The 24,084-nt window shown below is 40.5% G+C and overlaps 1 protein-coding gene across 4 annotated transcripts; it reads left to right on the top strand.

Annotated features, from left to right (window-relative positions):
* Nucleotides 1-8,190: 8,190 nt before the first annotated feature.
* ADAT1 (adenosine deaminase tRNA specific 1) lies at nt 8,191-22,281 on the top strand. 4 transcript variants are annotated; one of them, XM_044660482.1, is made up of 9 exons: nt 8,191-8,456; nt 9,506-9,574; nt 10,521-10,575; nt 13,810-13,940; nt 15,838-16,459; nt 17,563-17,708; nt 18,394-18,493; nt 20,328-20,414; nt 21,857-22,281. In XM_044660482.1, exons 1-9 carry the CDS (start codon nt 8,288-8,290, stop codon nt 21,987-21,989), a joined length of 1,512 nt encoding a protein of 503 aa, XP_044516417.1. In that variant the 5' UTR covers nt 8,191-8,287; the 3' UTR covers nt 21,990-22,281. The 4 variants fall into 4 exon arrangements, with proteins under 4 accessions (XP_044516417.1, XP_044516419.1, XP_044516418.1 ...); XM_044660484.1 differs by lacking the exons at nt 17,563-17,708; nt 18,394-18,493; XM_044660483.1 differs by lacking the exons at nt 8,191-8,456; nt 10,521-10,575 and having other exon boundaries at nt 9,033-9,574.
* Nucleotides 22,282-24,084: the final 1,803 nt, after the last annotated feature.

Below are 24,084 nucleotides of genomic sequence, written 5' to 3'. Positions count from 1 at the left end.
TCTCCAACTTCACCTCTTCCCTGGCACAGGACTCTTGATCTTCTCACCTTTTGCTAGATGCCACCACTCAGGATTCCAGGAGGAAATCAGGATACAGGATAACCTTTTACTCTGAGTGCTCCCAGGGCTAACCACAGTTTGTGTTAACCCCAATGGAGTCCCTTCTCAGAGCCAAGTCACCTCTTCCTGCTCCTTCATTCCGACCTGGAATTCCCAGCTCCAGCTCCTTCCTGCTATGTACAACTTAATTCCTAATCAATACCTAATCTAATCTTATCTTCCTCACAACAACCTACATCTGTAAAAATCAAAGGAAAAGATGCCTGGTACCATTATGCACACTTAAAGTCCTCAGTGAAGTCAAGACCTCATCCAAACATTCAGCCTCAAATGCAAGAGTCAAGACCTCATCCAAACATTCAGCCTTAAATGCAACAAACACAAGAAACAGAATCTGACATAGAAATAGAGCCTCAAAGCAAAAAAATCACACTCATAAACAAAGCCTCAAACAGAAAGACACAAAGACACAGATGCAGACACAAATGAAACACAAGAAACAGATCACTATCAAGAACAAGACACTCAAATCGTTGATTTAAATCACACAAACACCTCATTCACACATGAAGATCAACAGTTAAGCCTATCAGAACTCAGTAGTGGTTAAGAAGAAGACTAAACATTACATACATTACATCAAAACAAGTGCAAACACAAAAATCTCGTTAGAAGAAATTTTGTGGCAATACAAAATTTAACATAACACTACACAGTCAAACACTGGTTCCTGATCCAGGGATTCTTCAATCAAGTCAACAACTGACAAGATGTATATACAGCAAAGGAGAAGAGAAATGAGATCCCGAAGATTCCAAAGTTCTAGAAACATCAGGACATCAGGACCAGCACAAGGACAACAAGAGGCATTGCACAAGAGACTGTACAAGGACCTGAACTGTGACAACATCTATGTGACTCAGACATCATCACTGGAAGAATCACAAGGAGAGATCAGCAAATCAAGATTAGGTTTGAATAGGTGCAAGGTTTTCACCTTCAGACACTAATTCCAAGGGAAATGCACAAATTAGAATGCATTCAAGAGAACATAAGCTGATTGACAAAGAGATTCTGAAGAAGAATGTGAGAACAAAACCAATCAGTAAATGTTAGGTCATGAATCCAACACATAGTCACAATAAAGTCACATCACATGTACATAATGTAGATAAATGTAAATAGTTTGAAAACAAAGTACAGTGACCATAATAAACAAGAGAACTCAGATTCCTTGTAAGGTCAAAAGTACTCATTTCATAGGAACATCACATGAAAAACCTTGTACATATGTAATATATTTTTACTAACAAATAATGCATACTCTACTAACCTGTAGGGAAAGAGTAGCTGCAGGGAAATTCAATTCTAGCTATCATAGGGTCAGTGTAAAATAGTTATAAAATGTTCAAATAGAACTGTTAATAGGAATGTTAGACAAACATTATATAGTGTAGGTTAGTTAGGAATAAAACTAATTGACTAACACATTTAAGGATTACTGACAAACTAATCTTCCTAACCATATATTAGGGAATAGAAGAGATGTTAGAATTTATTGTGAATTAGGAATGTTATTTGAAGTTCAGTAGTAGAAATTTAAGCAAATTTATTGCAAGAATTGCATTAATTTAAAAGTAAGAAACATAGATAATTATTCTTAAATGTTCTTATAATGCTTACATGTTATATTGACATTCAAATTATATGTTTATGGAAATATTGTATTCAAACCACACACTTGCCCAGAAAAATCTATCCTAAACCCCTTGTCATTAGCTTTAGGCTAGATAAATAGATAAGGCATTAGATAAGATAGGATTTATTATTTTGGGAAGGGTAGTTAGTAGGATAGAAACACATAGTTAAGAAAAGCATAGAGTAGAGATCATCCACGTATGAGATCAGCTGGAAATTTACAGGTTGAAATTTCCAAAAACAAAATGGCGTTCATGTCATATTCAAACTCTGGGAGTTGTGAATCTCACCTTGATTGACAGGTGAAGACAGTTGGAGACATCAGAATGTTCCCAGATGCAGTGAGGACAAGGGGAAAGGCAGTTGGCCAGAGGTTATAAATACCCTGACAGCCATCTGAGAAAGGACCCTTTGGCTTTGACCCTTGGCCTGGAACCCTTGGCCTTGGACATTAATCTCTGATCTTGGAGCATTGACCTGTGGATCTCAGATCCTCTGGTCCTCTGACTCTCTCTGAATTCCCCCTAGATATTTAGACATCTGAGCCATCATTAGATATTTAGGTATCCAGGGCCAGGTGGGAATGGGAAAGAGGGAAGGACAGGAAGCAGAGGGAGGTAAGGGAGGTATTTCCTGATGGCTGTAGGACTGACATAACAACTGGCAATAAGAAGCTGAGAGGGATCATCAATAACTGTATCAACCAAGCAGATTGCTTTCTCTGGTTTGGCTGTGGCCAAGCTGAGCCAGAGGAGGTGAAGAACAAGAGCTCCAGCATTACTGAAACAGCCTACAGTCCTCAGGGATTAGTGATCATAGCCATTAGTGACAGGGTCTCCTATCCCCAATCCATTCCTGATTATTCCTTTCCCTTATTAACATCTATAGATAAAGTTTATTAAGTACCTTCCTGAGTGAGTATTACATCACAACCCTTGGGGAGGGAGCAACGCAGTCAGATGAAAATGTTATCCAAGGCTAATAGAGCCCAATATTAATAATCAATCCAACCCCAGACCTGAAAGTGTTAGCCATCCACCTGACCTTTAGGGATCCTGCCTGGGTGCTGTTATCGAGAAGGGCAGTTATTACAACATCCATCTGAGTGACAGGACTCAGGGGTCCCTGCACCAGCTATCAAGGGAATCCAAGTCACAGCTTCCCTGATTAATATACCCTATAATAACTATAATAGTGGACAAAGATACCTTCTTTATAACACCGGTAGGCAGCTGAACTAGTGAAAAAAATCCTAATCATTTTGTCATCCTGAAACGTGCCAGACCTCAGTGTGCGCATGCGTCGCGGAGCTTGGGAAGCCTATGTGTTTAGAGGTCAAACACCGGAGGCTGGGGGTTCCGGCCAGCACAACTACATATCCCAGCGGGCATAGCGTTCTGGCAGGTTATCCAACGTCACGTCCGCTGCGGAGGACAGGCTTCCCCTATTCTCCGAAGTCGGATCTGGAGAGTGTGAGGGTGAGCTGAGTTCTGGGGAAATCGGCCTGGGCGGCCCTGGTTCGTGAGGCGACCGGGGGCACAGCTGTGCCGGGGCCACTCGTGGCTAAATAGAAGGCCGAGGAAGCCACCAAGGTGCCCAGGCGGCTGGGGCAAGCCCCTCTCGCTCCACGTGGAGAGAGGAGCGGCTTTACCCGTTGCCAGCCTCCGACCTCTCCTGTTCTCGCTGCGCTCAGCACAGGGCCCCCTGCCGGGCCGGGTGGGCAGGGCCCCTAGGATGCCGCGAGCCGGGCCGGGAGGGCTCGCTTGTAAGAAGCAGAGCCAGGATGCAGACCTTGGGGATCTAGTGCCTTTTCTACACCGGCCTGGACACTAGAATCAAAATTACCGTGGGGGAGGGGGGTGAGAAGGGGAAGTTTTACTGAATTTAATACCAGACCTGGGTTCAAATCCACCCCTTGACTTGTACTAGTGCAGGAGAAGGGAGGAGTTGTTGCTAAGTCACACCCTATCGGTTTTCTCATCTGAAAAATGGGAATAATGATTGTGGTGAAGCTCAAATGAGATAACGAATTTAAGGTATTTTGAAAAAACAAAGGAGTGTGTCTGTTAGTTTATACTTGAGGGTGGAGACAGGAAGGGGCCTGGCCAGAATTCTCGTTCTGTGTGGCCCTGGATAGCAGGGCTGAGGGTCAGAATTGTAAGGAGATTTAGGTTCTATATAAGAACAAATTTACTAACAATTGAAGCTATCCAAAAGCCCAATGGGCTACCCCAAAAGATAGTGAACACCCCATCCCTGGACATCTTCAAATCCAATCCAGATGATCATTTACCCAGGGATAATAATTGTAGAGGGGATTCCTGCTTAGTTAATGAGACTGGACCCCTGAAGGCCAATTTCCATTTCTGAAGTTCTATGTGAGATCTTGTGTAAATTACCTAATGTCTGTGGGTTTTGTAAAAACGAAAGGTTTAGATTAGATGAGCATTATTGTTAAAGTCAACCTTCTGTCCAAGAATCTATACTGTGTATTGGTTCCTAGTCCAAAGATCCATAAGGGTGAGGCAATGGGAGTTAAATGATTTGTCCAGGATCACATAGCTATTAAGTGTCAGAAGTCAGAATTGAACCCAGGGACTGGCTCTCAATCCATGCCACTACCTAGCTGCCTTCTCTTTTTTAAGTATATTTTTCATTTATTTCATTAAATGTTACCCAACTACATGAAAAATTTTTGCAATCATTTTTTAAATTTCGAGTTCCAAATTCTCACCCTTTCATCCCTCCCCTCTCCTTGAGAAGACAAGCAAAGTGATAGCAATTATACATGTGAAGTCAATGCAAAACATTTCCATATTAGCCATGTTGCAAAAGAAAAACACAAACAAAAAAAAAAGGTTGCTTCGATCTGCACTCAGTGTTCATCTGGTTTTCTCTTGAGGCAGATAACATTTTTTATCATGGGTCCTTTAAGAAGTGTCTTGATCAATTGGAAAACGTAGGGGTGTCCCTTGATTGTGGGATGACTGAACAAATTGTACTATATGATAGTGCTTGAATACTATTGTGCTGTAAGGAATGATAAACTGAAAAGATCTCCATGAACTGATGTAGAGTAAAATGAGCAGAGCCAGGAAAACATTATACACAATAACTGAAGCATTGTGGGATGATCAAATGTAATCGACTTTGCTACTAGTAGCAATGCAGTGATCTGGGACAATCCCAAGGGACTTAGGAAAAAGACATCTGTATCGAGAGAAAGAACTGTTGGGAATAGAAACGCAGAAGAAAAATATGTGATTTATCACTTGTTTATATGGGTATATAATTTGGGGTTTTGGTTTCAAAAGATTATTGCAGTAAAAATTATTTTGTTACTCCATTTTTTAAATTAAGTAGAATTTTTATTATGTTGATTTGGGATACCCATAAGTAATTAATATTTATTCAGTTATTTATTTTTAAAACCCTCACCTTCTACCTTACAATCAATACTGTTATACTGTTTATTGGTTCCAAGGCAGAAGTATGGTAAGGGCTGGGCAATGGGGTTAAGTGACTTGCCCAGGGTCATACAGCTAGGAAGTGTCTGAGGGCAGATTTGAATCCAGGGCTTCCTACCTCTAGGCCTGGATCTCCATCCACTGAGCCACCCAGCTGCCCCCCCCCCCCTTTTTTTAAGGCACACAATTTTACCTTTTCATTGGCAGGAGCCATATCACACACGTTTTTTGTCTCTGTTAAATTTATAAATATAGTAATATTTATTGTTTTACATTTTATAGATAATAATATATTACAAATAAATATAAAAATAAAATAATACAAAATGAACAATATGTATCAAGTGATAACACATATATAACCCAGTGGAATTGCTTGTCAGCTCTGGGAGGAGGGAGGGAAAAGAGGAGGGAGAGAAAATGAATTATTTAACTATGAATAAAAATATTTTAAAATTAAAACATTTTAAAGTGTCTTGATCAAGGTAGCTATGGCTTTCACATTTGATCATCCTTACACTATTGCTGTAACTGTGTATAATGTTCTTGTAAGTCTTCCCATGATTTTTCGGAAACTATCCTGGCTGACATTTCTTATAGCCCAGCAGTATTCCATTACAATCATATACTATAACTTATTCAGTCATTCCTCAATTTATGGGCATTCTCTCAATATCCAATTATTTGCCACCCCACAAAGAGCTGCTATATTTTTGTACATATAGGTTCTTTGACTTTTGGGGTACCTAGTAGTGCTATTACTGGGTCAAAGAATATGCAGTTTCATAGCTCTTTGGGCATAGTTAGATGAACTCTTAAAGTCCCATCTGGCAATAAAATCCCATATGCCTAAATTAGAGAACGATGCCCAAGTAATAATCTTATTAGCCATGCAACTAATCTTGAACTTCATTTCTCTCCCAATTGATCCAAGTGCTTCTCAGAGTATTGGAGGTTTGGGGAGGAAGATCTTGTTGAGACCAGTATACAGTTCAAGAAAAGTGGTAAACTCCCAAATTTTTAATCTGCTGTTTCTCATTTTGAGACCTGAGTTTGGCGCTTTGGGAGACAATATTAGTCTCTTTTCGCCATACTCCAGTATATCTTGTAGCCTTCTTGTTACCCCCATTACACTGGAAGTCAGAGATTCCATTGTTTTTCATCTTTACCCCTCAACCCTAGCACAATGAGTATCTCAAGAAGAGACTCAAACATTTATCAAGCACCTACTGTGTGCCCAGTGCTATGCTAAGCACTTGGAGACACAAAAGGCAACCCTACCCTTCGGGAACTTACAGTCTAATGGGGGGAACTACATGCAGATTAATACATACAAAGAGAGTAATGAGCAGATAAAGAGGAAATAATTGAAAGAGGAAGAGCCCTGCAATGAAGAGGGCTTAAGGAAGGCTCCCTGTAGAAGGTGGGATTTTAGTAGGGACCCTGCTTCAGTATGAGAGTGATTTTTGGTTTGGATCTGAAAGTGTACTTTCTTAGGCATAGAGACTTCCAGGAAGCTTCTTACATCCATGCAAATCAGTTACTCTTATGTGATTTAGGCTTGAAGAGTTGCTTAAGACAGGGAAAGATTCAGAAACGGCCTCAGTCACCCAGATTGTATGTCTTCTTGTCTTTAATCAGGATGCCTTATACAGTAGGTGGTAGGCAATGTTTATTTAATTGAATTGAATGTTATTCACAAAGCAATGCTTATTGTGGGCAGGAACTCAAGAATAAAAGCCTGGATGATGGCAGCTTGTGGTGGTTCTTTAGGAACTCCAGCCAATAGTGCAAATAAAGCACATTAACCTTTCTAGGCAGTAGGCATCTGATGAACTATAATTTAGTTTCTAAATACTGTTCCAGGGAGACATTTTAATCAAGGGATCCCTTCTTATTCTTGAGGGATGCCATTCTTAGATGCTACGTAATGTGATGTTCTTAAAGATGGATGTGCCTTGGTTCCTATCATAACTAGTGAGGGTTGTATAGAACCATAGTTAAATTGGTGCAATTGTTAGTTTTGACCTGCCTCACCTCTTCCCTTTGTCCCAAAAAGCCAAAGAGGTACCAGTTTGGGAAAATAACTTTAAAAAAGGCACCTTACTATGAAGTGTTGGTTCCAAGAGTTATATAAGGGCTAGACAATTAAGGTTGAGTGACTTGGCCAGGGTCACATAGCTAGGACATGTCTGAGACCAGATTTGAACCTAGATCCTCTTGTCTCAGGCCTGGCTCTTTATCTGCTGAGCCATCTAGGTGCCACAAAAAAATAATATTCTTAAGCTGTCAGTAAAATAGTGCTCTAAAATTTGTCTCAATGGAACCTTACAACAGCCCTCTGAGGTAGATGGTGAGCTCTTTGGTTGTCAATACTGAATTGAAAAAGGGGAGGGCACAGTTTCTGATCTCCCATCTATAAAATGGGGTAGCATTTGGTGTATTATCTTATTTATCTATAAATAAATGTGAGCTCGGGACCAAGGGGGAACCAGTAGGCCCTACTGAGATATGGTTTTTGCCTCCTGTAACATTTCTTTGCCACCCGTCATCTGCCAATAGGAATAGCAGGTTTGAGGGATAATGATGTCTATCCATGATGTCACCCTCCAGGAGAAGGCCACTAAACCATATATAAAGATCCCCTAAAGCTGCAATATTAACTTGGAAAACCACACATTTACACTCTGTGTTTTATTGTATCTTTATTTTTTTTAACTATAATTTAGTTGGGGCTTCACTTGGCAGTGTTGTAGGGGCCATGTGTGTGACTCTTCTGGTAGACATTACCAAGATCCACAGAGTAGGTTAGAAAAGGATTATTTTGGTTGGAGCAGATTGTATTCCTTCTTTTTTTAAACCCTTATGTTATATCTTAAAAGTTCAAAGACAGAAGAGCGGCAAGGACTAGGCAGTTAGGGTTAAATGACTTACCCAGGGTCACACAGCTAGGAGGTGGCTGAGGTCGGATTTGAACCCAGAACTTCTTGTCTCTACTTTCCATTTTCTGTGATGACTTATCAGATCTGATCCGGATTTTGGTCAGGGCTTCTGCTTAGACCATGTGGCCTGCAGATGAAATTGCCCACCTGTGCTACACTCACTATAGCACTAGGCTGCCCAAGCAGGGAAAGCCTGAGCCAGCCCGAGAATGGACCTTGCTGGCAGCTGTGGTAAAGGTGAATTCTCCGGCAGAAGGTTCTTATGACCCCAGTATCAAATCCTTACCAGGTGAGACTTTTTCTCTTCTTCCAGAACATCTGACAAACCAACAGCAAATCTTTATTAAGGATGTAACTGTGTGCCAAACACTAGGCTAGATATTTAGAGAATTTAGAGAAAAAAGTGAAGCAGCCCCAGCCTTCAAGGAGCTTCCTTCTGTTCTCCTGGGAAAAAAACAGTGTTTGCCAATACGTAAATACAGAATGAGTTGGTTTTTTTTAAAACCCTTACCTTCCATCTTAGAATTAGTACTGTGCATTGCTTCCAAGGCAGAAGAGTGGTTAGGGCTGGGCAATTGGGGTTTAAGTGATTTGCCCAGAATCACACAGAGTTAGGAAGTATCTGAGGTCACATTTGGCCCAGGACCTCCTGTCTCTGGGCCTGGCTCTCTATCCACAGAGCCACCTAGCTGAGACTCAGTTTTTTTTTTTTTTTTTTTTTTAACTCTTGTACTTCGGTGTATTGTCTCATAGGTGGAAGATTGATAAGGGTGGGCAATGGGGGTCAAGTGACTTGTCCAGAGTCACACAGCTGGGAAGTGGCTGAGGCCGGGTTTGAACCTAGGACCTCCTGTCTCTAGGCCTGACTCTCACTCCACTGAGCTACCCAGCTGCCCCCTGAGACTCAGTTTTAACAAACAAAGCTTTTAAGTTACTGCTCTGTTAGAATACCAGGGTATAGTAAAATTATCTTGTGTGTAATCCTCAAATGTTTGTCCCCTCATTGGATTTTTCACTGGGCTCATACTTTCAAGTTTGCTGCCATTCAAGATGTTTGTCTGTGGACCAGTACATAATTCTCATTTTCTTGGGCATCAAGTTCTCCATCTACAAAATGAAGGAGTTAGAGGATTCATCAGGAAAGGTCTTCTACCTCTGATGTAGATGTCTACACTGCCCTGGGATAAGGAATACCTGCTCACCTTTCCCAGGACCACAGTGGTTGATTGGTACCAGATGTGCAGGACTCTTTTCTGGCAATAGGCCACTTGGCCTGACTCGTTAAACTTGGGGAACATTTAGACAATGGGAACTCATTTGATAATTTGTTTTTCCCAGTAGCTAAGGAAGTTGTCTCCATGGGAACAGGAACGAAATGCATTGGCCTGTCCAAAATGAGAAAAAATGGTAAGCAGGGGTGGGAGCCATAGATTCTGACATCTTTGAAATGAGTGCCCATGCTGAGCTTTCTTCCTTTTGTATTCCCAGCAAGAAAGGAGGCCATTGCCAGCTGTAACTAGCTGGGTATTCAATGCTTAATTATTGTTTAAGTACAAGAAGAGATGAAATGCCATTTAATGGAAAAAAGTTAACTTCAGAAGGGGGAGGTTTGGTTTTTTTAAGCAAATGAACCCCATATATTTACATAATTCTACCAAGGATTCCTTCTCCAGTTGTCTCTCATGCCTGGCAGTCTCTAAAGAGGAATAAGGAGAATATACCCATAACTTTTTGATACTTCTCTGTTTCAGGGGAAGCAAACAGAATTCAGGCACAGGGTGGGTGGACTTCAGTGTAGAAATTCTCATGGGGATTTAGCTGTTAAACTTGTCTTTACCCTTAGTGTTTTTCTTTTAAGTCTGTTCCCTGTGCTCCACAGGCTCTATCACAGTTAGAACAGCAAGCATCAGGGCCATTCCAGCTTATAGTGGTTAAAAGAAAGCTGTTTTTCCTGATAGGACAATGGGCACACCAGAGGCAGTGGGCAGCCATGGGTATATTAGATTGCTGAAGAGAGCCTTACTCCCCTGTGTCAGCAGCTCTCATTGCAGGTAGGAAAACATTTTTAGCTCCCAGATATAAGCATATTGTAAGTAAAAGCATCAGGTATGCTACAGATCTACAGAGCCCTCGACATTAAAGATTTGCTCCTACTGTATCACTGTCATGATGGAGTTGTGAAGCATATAGTGTCAGTATGATTTGTCCAAAGTGCTGGGGGAAGGCTCTTTTCTGTTTCTGAGGCTTAAGGCAGAAAATGGATTGTGGTACTGGAGTTGGGGGTGGGGGGAGGGTAAGGGGAGCCTTCCTCAAGTTCTATATGACCTCACAGGGTTTCTTATTTTTGCTGCAGGAGATATCCTCAATGACAGTCATGCTGAGGTCATAGCCAAGAGGAGCTTCCAGAGGTGATGTGTTAAAAATTCTTTTCAAAACTATTTCTACCTTGTATCTAAAAAAGTTTTAAGTCTTGCTCAGCAGACTGACCAGTGGTATGGGAATTCTCATGCCACTGCAAACTCCAAAAATAGTGCCTGAAGGGTCAGTAAATAGATTTCATGGGATCTATGAACTTGGATGGGAAAAAGATTACATGTTTATACTTGATCAGTCTTTCCTGAAGTTTAGCTTTCCTTCAGTTATAAATTTCTTTAAAATATAGATTCTGAGAAACGGTCCAAATAATATTCAACAGACTGCCCAAGGAGGCCATAAATCACACCAAAATATTGAGTCCCTGCCCTAAGGTAGCAAAGTGGTTCAATGGATATAAAGCCAGGCTTAGAGATGGGTGGTCTGGCCTCAAACACGTCCTAGCTGTGTGTGACCCTGGGCAAATCACTTAACCCCCATTGCCTAGCCCTTGCTGATCTTTGTGCCTTGGAATCGATATTTGAAGACAGAAGATAAGGATTAAAAATAAAAAGAATCCCTGCCCTGAATCAAACTGCTTCTTAGCATGATAGCTCCTCCTCCTCTTTGCACACTAAATATGATAACAACATGACCACTCTACACTCTTTGTGAGCCCCATTGTTCCCTTGCTTCTACTCTGTATTAGTATTCTCTCTGGTCCAATTGAAATACTTTTAGTCTCAGAGTATAAGCAGCTTGAGAACAGGGAATGTTTTTGATTTTGCCTTGTATCCCCAGTTCTTAGCAGAGTGCCTAGCACATAGTAAGTGCTTAATGTTAATTGGTTCATACTCATCAGGTGGTGTTTTTTTTAACACTACAGTTTATTTAATTAATTTAGAGCATTTTTCCATGGTTACAGGATTCATGTTCTAGCCTTCCCCTCCTCCCGCCCCCTCCCATAGCTGATGCACAATTCCACTGGATTTTACATGTATCATTGATCAAGACCTGTTTCCATGTTATTGATATTTGTGCTAGGGTCCTCATTTTGAGTCAATATCCCTAATTATATCCCCATCCTCCCATGTGTCCAGGCAGTTGTTTTTCTTCTCTATTTCTACTCCAATAGTTCTTCCTCTGAATGTGGATTAGCGTTCTTTCTGATAAGTCTCTCATAGTTGTCCTGGATCATTGCATTGTTGCTAGTACAGAAGTCTATTACATTTGATTTTACCACAGTGTATCAGTCTCTGTGTATAATGTTCTCCTGGTTCTGCTCCTTTCACTTTGCATCAATTCCTGGAGGTCATTCCAATTCACATGGAATTCCTCCAGTTTATTATTCCTTTGTGCACAATAGTATTCCATCACCAACAGATACCACAATTTGTTCAGCCATTCCCAATTGAAGGACATTCTCTCATTTTCCTGTTTTTTGCCACCACAAAGAACACAGCTATAAATATTTTTGTATAAGTCTTTTTCCCTATGATCTCTTTGGGGTATAAATCCAGCACTGGTATGGCTGGATCAAAGGGCAGACAGTCTTTTATAGCCATTTGAGCATAGTTCCAAATTGCCATCCAGAATGGTTGGATCAGTTCACAACTCCACCAGCAATGCATTAATGTCCCAATTTTGCCACATCCCCTCCAACATTCATTACTCTCCCCTGCTGTCATGTTAGCCCATCTGCCAGGTGTGAGGTGGTACCTCAGAGTTGTTTTGATTTGCATTTCTCTAATTATAAGAGATTTAAAACACTTTTTCATGTGTTTGTTGATAGTTCTGATTTCTTTATCTGAAAATTGCCTATTCATGTCCCTTGCCCATTTATCAATTGGGGAGTGGCTTGATTTTTTTGTATAATTGATTTAGCTCCTTATATATTTGAATAATTAGACCTTTGTCAGAGTTTTTTTGTTATAAAGATTTTTTTCCCAATTTGTTGCTTCCCTTCTAATTTTGGTTGCATTGGTTTTTTTTGTACAAAACCTTTTTAATTTAATGTAATCAAAATTATTTATTTTACATTTTGTAATTTTTTTTCTAACTCTTGCTTGGTTTTAAAACCTTTCCTTTCCCAAAGATCTGACAAGTGATACTATTCTGTGCTCACCTAATTTACTTATAGTTTCCTTCTTTATATTCAAGTCATTCAGTCATTCTGAATTTATCTTGGTATAGGGTGTGAGATGATCTAAACCTAATCTTTCCCACATTGTTTTCCAATTTTCCCAGCAGTTTTTGTCAAATAGTAGATTTTTGGCCAAAAGCTGGGCTCTTTGGGTTTATCATAGACTGTCTTGCGGAGGTCACTTACCCCAAGTCTATTCCACTGATCCTCCCTTCTTTCTCTTAGCCAATACCAGATTATTTTGATGACCACTGCTTTGTAGTACAGTTTAATATCTGGTACTGCTAGACCACCTTCCTTCACATTTTTTTTTCAGTATTTCCCTTGATATTCTTGATCTTTTGTTCTTCCAAATGAACTCTGTTATAGTTTTTTCTAACTTAATAAAAAAAGTTTTTTTGGTAGTTTGATAGGTATGGCACTAAATAAATAGATTAATTTTGGTAGAATGGTCACTTTTATTATGTTAACTAGTCCTACCGATGAACACTCAATGTTTTTCCAATTATTTAGATCTAGTTTTAATTGTGTGGAAAGTGTTCCATAGTTGTGTTCGTATAATTCCTGTGTATGTCTTGGCAGATAGATTCCTAAGTATTTTATTTTGTCTGGGGTGATTTTAAATGGCATTTCTCTTTCTAACTCTTGCTACTTCACCAGGTAGATTTTTAAAAGTAACTTCTGCAAGGATCAAGCCCCACTGAATCACTCACTGAGCTTTGCCTCCTCACGTAATATTGCTTGGACCACTGTTTTAATATTCTCAATACTGTTAGTTTAAGTGAAGTGGAAAATCTTTTGGCACTGGACCTTAATTTAACTTTGAGTTTCCATTGCCATATTACATACATCCAACATAAAAAGCTAAATAAGACCAGGCTCCACCTCCGCATAGAGAGAAACTTTATAGTAATTGCTCTGCTGCCACAGATAATGGTGGGTCTGCAGGAAGGACCACTCTTCTACAAGAAATCAATCACCCTGACTGTTGAGATAAGAGAGGAGGTTTAGAGATAAAATGGACAACAATCTACTGAACCTGAAGAAGAGAGATGGTGGTTTGATCAGAAGGGCAGCAGGGATGGCCTTCCACACCAGACCACAACTCCCTCCTCAGGGAGCCTCCAACCATGTTCTTCCCTGGCAGGTACCTGTTCCATCAGCTCAGGAGTGCAGTCAGCCTGCAACCGGACAGTATCTTTATGCCAGGAACCAAGACAGGAATGTGGAAGCTCAAACCAGACTTGCATTTTGTTTTTTTTTCTAGCCACACTCCATGTGAGTATAATGGACCATTTGTATTTACAATATACCCCATTTTCTTTTCTTACTGATGTTGAGAGTTTACATTTATTTTTAAGTTTAATAAAAGCTACAATATTGCTGTGTCTTTTAAAGTGTCCTTAAGCCAAGGTCTCTACCTTTATCTCCTAGATCAATGAGGTTATATCTGTCTAATGTCAATGTCCTTATTTATTATAGTGTGTTTATATAGGCAGAATCCTCACTACCTTAATCAGATTATGGAAAGATATAACCATTGGGAGGTTCAGAAAGAAAATGTTCATTTCCTTAAAAAAGTCATTAGAACAAAATCCATCTTAATGCTAGCTCTATAGTTAACAAATTCTTCACATTCTTTATCTCATTTGCTCATCACAAGTAGAGTGATCAGAAGAATCATTACTTTACAAATGAGGAAACTGGGGCTCCAGAAGTGAAGGACTTGCTCATGTTGATATAGCTAGTAAGTAATAAAGCTGGGATTTGAACCTAGATCTTCTGGGATGAAGTCAAGTATTCTTTTCCACCATACTGTTCTTATAATGGCCTGTATATCATGGCCATTATAACAGAGAATCCAATAGGCAAAAGATTTTCAAGCCATAGTGTGTGCTCACCATTATGCGTGGCAAAGAAATACAATGGAAAGAATATCGTTTTTTTTAAACCTGACCTTGAACAAGTCACATTACCTCAGTGAGAGTTAGTTTCTTCATGTTGGCTATTCTTGTACAATCTCCCTCACAAGGCTGTTGGGAAAATGAAATAAAATACAATCTGTAAAGTATTTTATAAACTGGGAAGTGTTAGGTAAATATCAGCTGCTAGATTTGTTATTTCAAGCAATATTCTATACAGCCAAAGAAGGTGAACAAATCCCCAGGAAGTTTGTTCATTTCATCTATCACATAAACCCCATAGTCCTTGTAGATACTGTGGCATATACTAAAGGGGCAGGAAAATTGAGAGCAGCTTGGAGCTGGTCAGGAGGGAATCAGCCTTCTAATCTGGCACTGAATTTTTATCTGGAGTAGAAACCACAAATGATTTTAAGATAACTTGGGAGGGCAGCTGGGTAGCACAGTTGATTGAGAGTCAGGCCTAGAGACAGGAGGCCCTAGGTTCAAATGCGGCCTCAGACACTTCCCAGCTGTGTGACCCTGGGCAAGTCACTTGACCCCCATTGCTCACCCTTACCACTCTTCCACCAAGGAGCCAGTACACAGAAGTTAAGGGTTTAAAAAAAAAAAAAGATAACTTGGGGAACCCCTTGGCAGAGGTGGGAGATGTTTTTTTGATATATGTTTTGGTTTTCTCTTCTTTTTCTTTTCTTTACAAATATTCTTCATCTCAAGATTACTTTCTGAGAGGAAAAAGATACTGGGAGCAATGTGAAAACAAAAACTCCTTAATGTTTTCATAAAAGCATTGCTTGGTGTGTCTGTGGGGGGATCAACTCCCCATTTTGAGTACAGATTCAGGGGCAAGTGTGATGTCATGAGCCAGAATGTCCATTTAAACATCTAGACAGAGCATGTGATATGGAAATCAGGATTCTTGTGTAGTGACTTTTCACCTGAGGCATTTTTGTTCTCTGCCTCAGTTGCCATGTCACAAAAAAATAATCCCTGTCCTTGCCAAGCTCATAGGTAGGTTGTGAGGGCTGGAGATATGTGTACTAATTTCAGGTTTCTTTAAAAAGGCAATATAGAAATGCCCATTGGTATTTAAAGAGGTTATCTTGCTCACAACTGCATATCGTTCTTTACTGAGATTTGGTTTTCTTGGCATAATTTCTAGGACTACATATATTGATCAGAATATCTCTAATCTCTTATGTAGTAGGGATAGTGAAAATAGTCCTTATCTTAGAGAATGTTTTCCCTTGCAGGTGGGGATGCCTCCATCATCCCAATGTTTGAGATTGAAGATCAACCTTGCTCTCCAGTCTGTAGTGATGAAACAATTAGCCAATCAGCAGAGGCCATTGGTGATCCTGTGGTGCCAGAAAATAAAAGGAAATGTGAAGAAATCCCTACCCACCTTGTAACTAAAAGGATGAGGACCGAGCCTAGGGATCTTTCTGGGGAGGTCCCCAGTGATATAGCCATGAATTATTCTACTGGGAAACAGGGAACCTTACAAATCTCCCTAGATGCGAGCAATCTCAGTCCTAAAGCAAATGGACCAGCAGCTACTAAGGGGACTGTCCCAGTTGGTGCTAAAGTAGTGGATATTTATAGAACTGGAGCAAAATGTGTGCCAGGGGAAGCTGGAGATACTCAGAAACCTGGTATAGAATATCACCGGGTGGGATTACTTCGAGTGAAGCCAGGCCGAGGAGACCGAACCTGTTCTATGTCCTGTAGTGACAAGCTTGCAAGATGGAATGTACTTGGGTGCCAAGGGGCTCTGCTGATGCACTTCCTGGAAGAGCCCATCTACTTAGCCGCTCTGGTCATAGGAAAATGCCCTTATAGTCCTGAGGCCATGAAGAGAGCAGTGATTGACAGGTAAGAGAATGACCCCCCACTGAGAAGTAGCAGCCCAAGAACGATGTCTGTGTGGTGGATATGTGAGGGGAGCTTACCTTTTTCTACCACTTTCCAGTTACAGAACACTTGACCTTATTTGAGCCCCCCAACAAACCTGTGAAGCACAGAGGGTGGCTGTATTATTATCTTCCTTTTACAGATGTTCATAGAGGTTATATATATGACTCATCCAAAATCATACATCTAATTAATGGTGGAGCCAAGACTCAAGACTCAAACCTTTTTTCTAATGCTAAGCATGTGCTTCTCTAAATTCACAATTGATTGACCTTTCTCAGGTAAGGGCCAAACTGTGGCAAGCTCAGGTTAGCTCCTTCCCAGGAGGGCGTGAGAACATTATGCTCCTCCACATGCAGCATCATTTCCATGGCATTGCCACAGATCTGACCAGAATGGGGGTGGGGGAGGCAGTACACTTTAACCTCTGTAGGCCATAGATTTAATTCTGAAGATCTGTGATGATTGTCATTCTGAGACATATTTAGAGGGAAGACACAAGAAAAAAGTGAAACTGCCCTTTCTAAGTAGAAGGTCATCTTTTGATTCTGACCATTATCTAGGTGTGTTGTTTTAGATTTAAGTTTACCCAGAGTCCAAAGGAAGCCTTTCTTCCTATAGCTATTATTTTGAGATTGACTACTATTAAACTAAGGGATCTCACTTTAAAAAAAACAAACCCACATCCCCAACAAAACTCTATCTCCCTTGGCCTCAGACATTTCCCCGCTGTGTGACCCTGGGCAAGTCACTTGACCCCCATTGCCCACCCTTACCACTCTTCCACCTAGGAGCCAATACACAGAAGTTAAGGTTTAAAAAAAAAACAAAAAAAAAAAACAACTCTATCTCCCTGCTGTCTTCCCGAAGTGGGGGCAGGGAAAAGCCAAGCCACTGGTTTCCCCAACTGAGAGTGAGTGTTTCATGATTCTGTACATAGGATTTCTGGACATTTAAGGAGTTTGCCTCTACTTCTCAGTCATTAGGAAGTCTGGGGTAGGAGGTAAGAGAAAAGATGGGAACCCCATTTGTGCCAAATGATGAATTTTTTTTCCCATAACTAGATGTCAGCATGTGTCCAGTTTGCCCAGAGGCTTCCAGGTCCAAGAGCTGAAAATGCTTCAGTCAAATTTGTTGTTTGAACATAGCCGCCGTGCGGTTCAGGGAAAGAGAACTAATTGCCATGGGAAAGTTGTTCCTTGTGGGGCTGGTAAGTAACCTGACTTTTTCCCATTGATGCTCTGGGATTCGGTTTCCAGAGTGAAGAATTTATCTAGGAGTGTCCTTCCCTGAGACTTCCCCATCCAGTCCATCAGGTAGCCTCTTATATATTGCAGCACAAGCGACCATTCTTCTCACCAATCAGATTTTCCCTCCATCAGCTCCAAACAAACAAACAAAAATAAAATAAAACAGTCCCTTTTTACACTAGAAGTCTAGGAAATGATCGTATATGGATTTTTTAGTATCATCTCATTATATTACTGGCAATGTTCAAGGATCTATCTGGGGATTTTTTTATTTTTACCAATACATATTACAGTCCCTCTGTAGCTTCTAGAATTGCTGTGGCCAGAAAACCCTTCTACATTCAGAATGGGGATAAGCCCCTCCAAACTTAGCCAGTCAGCCTGAGAGAATCTGTCAGAGCTTGGGCTATGCTGATAGAATCTTTAGGAGCCCAATCTGTAGTCTCCTCCATGCCATAAGGAAGCATCAAAATGGGACTTAAAGAGGAGGAAAATGCCATGGATCTCTTGGATGGCCTTATTGGACCCTCCCCATCTCTTACCCTGGTCAGCATTAATTCCCACACGATATATTAGTAATTTCTTTAGCACAGTGCAGCCTCCATGCTAGTCAACATTGACTTGGTGATTTGTGTCTTCTCACAGCCATAAGTTGGAGTGCAGTCCCAGAAGAGCCGCTTGATGTGACCTGCAATGGTTTCAGGCAGGGAGCTACAAGGAAGAGTATTGGAAGCCTTCAGACCAGGTGTGCTATCTGGAGAGTGGATGTGGAGTAACACTTCATCTTGAGGCTTTCTCTGTCTTGAGTGAACTTCCTCTCATTTTTATAGGAGCCTTGGGCTGAATGTTGAGGCTATAAATAGAAAAGCCAGAGGTTTCTGCTTCCAAGGAGCATTCTGATAGGGAAAACCCAAAGAAAAGAGTTGGCTTCCAAGTTGATTAAGGACCCTTAACTCAGGGCAGAAAACCAAAAAGAAAGAATCTTTCCCCAAACACTACTTTTTAGCAGATTCTGCAGGACCCTCACATAAATCAGACATGGGAGGAAGCTTTCAGATGCCATTTGATCCAATCCATATTTAAATAGGAATCTCATCTACAACACAAGGAATTACCTAGGTTTTATTTAGACTCCTAGTGTGGAGGAGTCCCATGCCCCTTTCTCTCCAGTTGTTAGGATGGTCTTCTTTACTAAATATTTGGGCAATTACATTTTGTCCCAACTATTTTAGAGAAGATCTTGAATAGTCTGAGGAAGAAACAGCTCACTAAACTCCACATTGGATTGCCCCCAGACTTATTTTTTGGTGTGTTTACTGGTGTTTGGGGAATGAACTTTTCTAGGCTTGGTGGTTGTTTCATGTTCTTCTTTCATGTTCTTATCAAAATAGTTCTTAGCATACAATAGTATTATTTTCCTCCCTTCCAGACTGCTTGTTGCTATCTGAAGAAACCTAGCCTGCATCTTTACAGTATTAGTTACAATAATAATTTTTCTCTTCTAGATTAACAGCCTAGTGGGAACTAGGTTTTAAAACAGTGCTCTTAGTCTTTTTTGTTATTGTCCCCTTTGGTAGTCTGGTGAAACCTATGGATTCCTTCTCAGAATTATGTTTTTAAATGCTTAAAATAAATACATAGGATTACATGAGAAACCAATTATATTGAAAGTTACCCGAATTGTTTTAAAAATAAAGTCATGGCTCTCGGGTTAAGAATCTCCAATTCTAGCCTAATTGCCAGGGTTTTTACAAGACTTAGGCAGGAGGAATTCTTCACCCACTGGCACCAAAGACTGATTCAGCAGTCATATTGGTACAGGACTAGCTGGTACAAAGGCGTTAAGGCAGAGGGGTTTTGTCTGTTGGCTCCTTAGAGCCAATTTGTCACTTGCCCAGACTACTACTTGGTTCTAAATCACTAGGGCCATCCATGGCCACCTGATCAGATCCATTTGCAACCAAGAATTTTCTGTCTGAATTTCTCAGTAGTGCCATTACTGAGTCAGTAACGTCATTTAGCAAATTAGTTACTATAGAAGTTTTTATCTAGATAAACTTTCCAGACTAGAAGCCAGCTCTGGCCAGGGAGCTGTATTTCTCAAAAGGTCCATCTCATGATGGAGAGACCAGATATATAAACAATACAGAATTGTAGAGCCACATCCTAATATAGGTGCCTTCGGTGAAAGCACAGCCATTTGTGCTATACTCGTTCCTATCCCAAAGTTTTTGCTAATGCTATCTACTTTTCATACCTGAAATACGCTATCCCCATGCCCCCTAATAAGAACCTTTACTGCTTTACAAACTGCCCAACTCCCACCTCTTCCATAAGGCCTTCTCATTAGCAGAGCCAACCTCTGAATTCTTAACAGCAGTTTGTATGCACAAGGGAGCACTTACTACATGCTGTCCTATAGTCTCACATATAGATAGAAGTCTTAGCTCCCGAGAAGGAAGCCAAGGCCCCTTGGAAGAATAATGAATCATTTGTGTCTTCTGTTGTACCTAGCACAGCACTAGGCATACGCTCAATATTCAGTGAATAGTTGTTGATTTTTTTCTTCTCTTGAATAGATCCAAAGTCTGTAAGGTGGAACTCTTCAGCATGTTCCAGAATCTGGTGAGCAGTATTCCTGAGAACCAGCGACCTGAATCTCTCAGGTAATTAACACCTTGTCACTTTGAAAAGACTGTATTTTGTGGGGCTGTTAATATGTAAGAAGAATTTTTTTTTTAGGATGAGCGCCTGAGAGCTTACTGCAGAAATAATTGTCCCAACTTACTAGCAGCATTTTTTTTGACTCCTTTTTCCTCCATCTTTCTTAGAAGATAATTCACATGACTGACATTGGGGTGATGGAGTGGGATATAGGTGTCTGCTGGTTCTAAGACCCAGAAGGGATCACACAGTGAGTTGCAAACCAGAGCCAGGATTAGAATTTTGGCTAAGACTATCATTGATTAGCTTTTACTGAACTGTAATCAGATTTATACTGTAAAAATCAATTCTCAAGAGTAGACCCACTCCTCTGGTGTTTTGAATTTTCTGTAAAGAACCTCCTCATCCCTTCTTTTTGATTCCCATCAGTGACATGCTTTCTCACAGGAATTTAAATAGTTCCTGGGCAGGAGGAGCCCAGAACCTAAACCTTCTAGGTCGGGACAACAGGAGAGCTGGACCCTCACTGAAAAGGGGCTGTCTAATGAGATGGAGCCACACGTTGCTGCTCTATCTCTTCAGTGTCTGGATTGCCAGCAGCCTCCCAGAGGCATTTACGTCCTAAGATACTTGTCTTTTTTATATAGGAAAACTGACTGCATTAAAGCTGGCTCCATTTTAACAGTCTTGGGTTGTACCCAGTGAAGACAGTGCTTTTCCAGTGTAGGCTGGGAGCCTTGTCTGGCAAAGGATGGGATGAGAGGGGGCATTAATAGAATTACTGAGTTACGTGCTTAGTTACAGGAAAAAGGTTTTTGCTGTGAAGGGTGTCTTAGGAAATCACCAGGTAAGAACCAAAGGGGTCAGATTTAGTGTTAATAAAGAACCTTCATAAATAATTTTTAAGGTTAGAAGTGGAAGGAACTTTGAAAATCATCTCAACCAAAGCCCTCATCTTAGAACTGAAGGAACTCAAGTCCGGGGGAAAAAAGCAAACCTTTTAAGTGTACCTGAGCAGCCTAACTGTGCCTCAGAGTGACCCACCTCTCCACAGAAACTGGTGTCCTAAAAAGGGTGGAGAGCAATCAGAATCCCTGTTGGGAGAGCTGACTAAGTTTGATAAAGGCCCCAATGTCTGTCCTCTGCATCAGTGCACAAACAAGGTGGCTGGAAAGTTATTTATTATCTGTGTTCCATGGGCAAGATCATAAATCATTGAGAAAACTGGGCCAAGATATAGGTGCAACTGTTTATATTTATTTTGGCCCAGCAGAATCTGTCATCATGGTAGCGATTAACATTGTTACTCTAAAGTGCTCCATAGTAAACTACCCTTTAACAATCAGTGAGAGTTGCCGTATTGGCTCAGTTGTTTTAGTCTGGTCGTGTTGACTAAAATAATGTGCAGGAAGAGCTTTTATGTATGGGTGTGTGTTTGCATTAGGGTCAAGAAGCTGGAAACATACTGGGAGTACAAGGAGGCAGCAGCCAGCTACCAGGAAGCCTGGAAGACACTCCAGAAGCAGGCATTCGGTTCCTGGATCAGAAATTCACCAGATTATCATCACTTTAAATGAGAAGACAAAATCTGCACTAAGCCATTAGAAACAGGGTGCTTTCTAGCCTCTGTCCCACTCACAGACACTGAACAAATCTCAGCTCTTCTGTTAACTAAAAGCAAATCAAGTCTAAGGATTTTAAAGTGTTTAGCCTATGCAGACATTCACAAGCTCTGCAGTAAAATGGCATCTTGAGAAGATATGATGTGTTTTCTCAAATGACTGTCACATGTTGTGGTAGGATCCTAGACAACATCCCAATCCCCCCCACCACCATTTTTTAAAAATAAATATGTTTGAGAAGTACTGATCTGCAGCTTCCATCTGTTTAATCAGATCTTAGTGAAGCCTATTTTTGTGCTGAGTGAAACAAATCTCAGCAGGGAAGTTGGAGCCCTGCCTTACAAGGAAATAGCCTTCTCCTCAGGCAAGCAGATGACAGACCAAAGTAATTAACATTATCTCTTTCATAAAAGATCTCTGCAACCAGAAAGTATAAACTTTATGCTTTACTACCAGAAGAGAGTGTATTTCTCCCCATGATTTCCAATTTTAAAAATATATTTTCCAAAGAGATAATGTTCCAACTTGTACTGGTTGCTTAGGGAACTGGACCCATAAAGGTATATAAAAAATTGAGGCAGGCTTCGATAGCTTATTTATAATAATTCCACTAACTTAGCTTGTGGAGAGGGTCAATTTAATGTTGCTTCTTCTTGGTGTTCTGTGGCTTCTAATCCTCCTGCCAGGAAAGAGCAATGTTTATTAAAGTTTTGCTTTGATCTAGTTTACCTCATTATATTCTTTGTATGGCCCTTACACATAAATTATCATAGAGACTATGGTAACTATATTAAGTGCTTCATTTTGTAGCAGCAGTGCCAAGCATTAGCTAATAGTCTGGGAAATAGAGAAGCTCATGTCGGGGGAAATGATCAATCCCTGGCCCAGCCTGACCTGGCACAGCCTGCCCTGGTAATGTCTGTTTCTATGGAAAGTTGCCTCTTCTCAGGCCCTAGGACCAATTTGTGGTTGAAAAACAATGCACTGAACAAATCTTAGCCAAAGGTTTCTAGTCTTTACACCATTTCCCTTCCTGTCTCTGGCAAGAATAATTTGGAACAATGTGGGTATTGCAACAGTTACTGCCCTCTCTTGGTTGTATTTTGTGCCTCTGCTGAAATAGTTATTTCTATTCCAAAAAAGGAAATATATCATTGTTAAATGAAGGAAAACACCTTCTTCCCACATTGGAATGAAGCAACCCAACTCTAAAGTTCTCAAAACCCTTTCTATCCAGAAGTCCTTAATGAGAGCCATCTTTTGAGGAAGCCTGGGACAGAAGCTCTCTTCAGCCACCTTGTAAGCCTGAAACAGTGAACCAAAACCTTTCCACTGATCCTAAATACCACTTGATTACATATTAACTGACAGGGAAATCCACCAGATTAGGTACTTTCTGAATGTCACATCATCTCTTAAGAAAGCAGAAGTCTACAGTCTACAAAATCATTTGTTAAGGTCACTGGAGATTGCATGGCTTTCCTCTGAAAGTTGATGTGCTTTCTTCAAAGTTCCCCTTTATCTACAAAGGTGGGCAAACTACAGCCTGCGGGCCAGATGCGGCCCTTCTCCTTCATAATCTTTCAGTCATTAATAGGGTTTAGTATCACAAAAAAATACAAGAATTTTGTAAAATGTATCATTATTTTTTAATAAATTATATTGGCCTGCCTAATGTTTTTTTCCTCTTCTTTGGCTCCCTCTTTAAAAAGTTTGCCCATCACTGTCTTAGACCCTTTTCATTATCTTACCAGCTTCCACAGGTTGACCTGTGATCTCTGAATAAATGATTCAAAGCTACATATACAGCCTTCATCTTACTTCTGAGTTCCAGTCTTAGATTCTCCAACTGCCTGCTGAAGGTATCTCAAACATAATATCCATTACAGGTCTTATCTTTTTCCCAAAATCCATCCCTCCTCTAAAATTGCCATGTCTGTTGAAGATATCAGTCACTCTGTTAACAACCTAAGGCACATTTTCAATTCTCCACTCTCCCTTACTCCGTAATGTTATCTAGTTGCAAAGTCAGTTCCACAATATCTCATAT

This window comes from Gracilinanus agilis, chromosome 2 (genome assembly GCF_016433145.1).
Source record: "Gracilinanus agilis isolate LMUSP501 chromosome 2, AgileGrace, whole genome shotgun sequence".
NCBI classification, from domain to species: Eukaryota; Metazoa; Chordata; class Mammalia; order Didelphimorphia; family Didelphidae; genus Gracilinanus; species Gracilinanus agilis.
Note: the sequence above shows the minus strand (reverse complement) of the source record. Positions and strands in the feature narration are given on the sequence as shown.

Excerpts from the sequence above, each read along its gene's own strand:
- ADAT1 (XM_044660482.1), top strand. The coding sequence starts at position 8,288 with ATGTGGCCTGCAGATGAAATTGCCCACCTGTGCTACACTCACTATAGC. Across the intron at positions 9,575-10,520 it reads GTCCAAAATGAGAAAAAATG|GAGATATCCTCAATGACAGT; the intron begins GTAAGCAGGGGT and ends TTTTTGCTGCAG. Across the intron at positions 20,415-21,856 it reads CAGCGACCTGAATCTCTCAG|GGTCAAGAAGCTGGAAACAT; the intron begins GTAATTAACACC and ends TGTTTGCATTAG.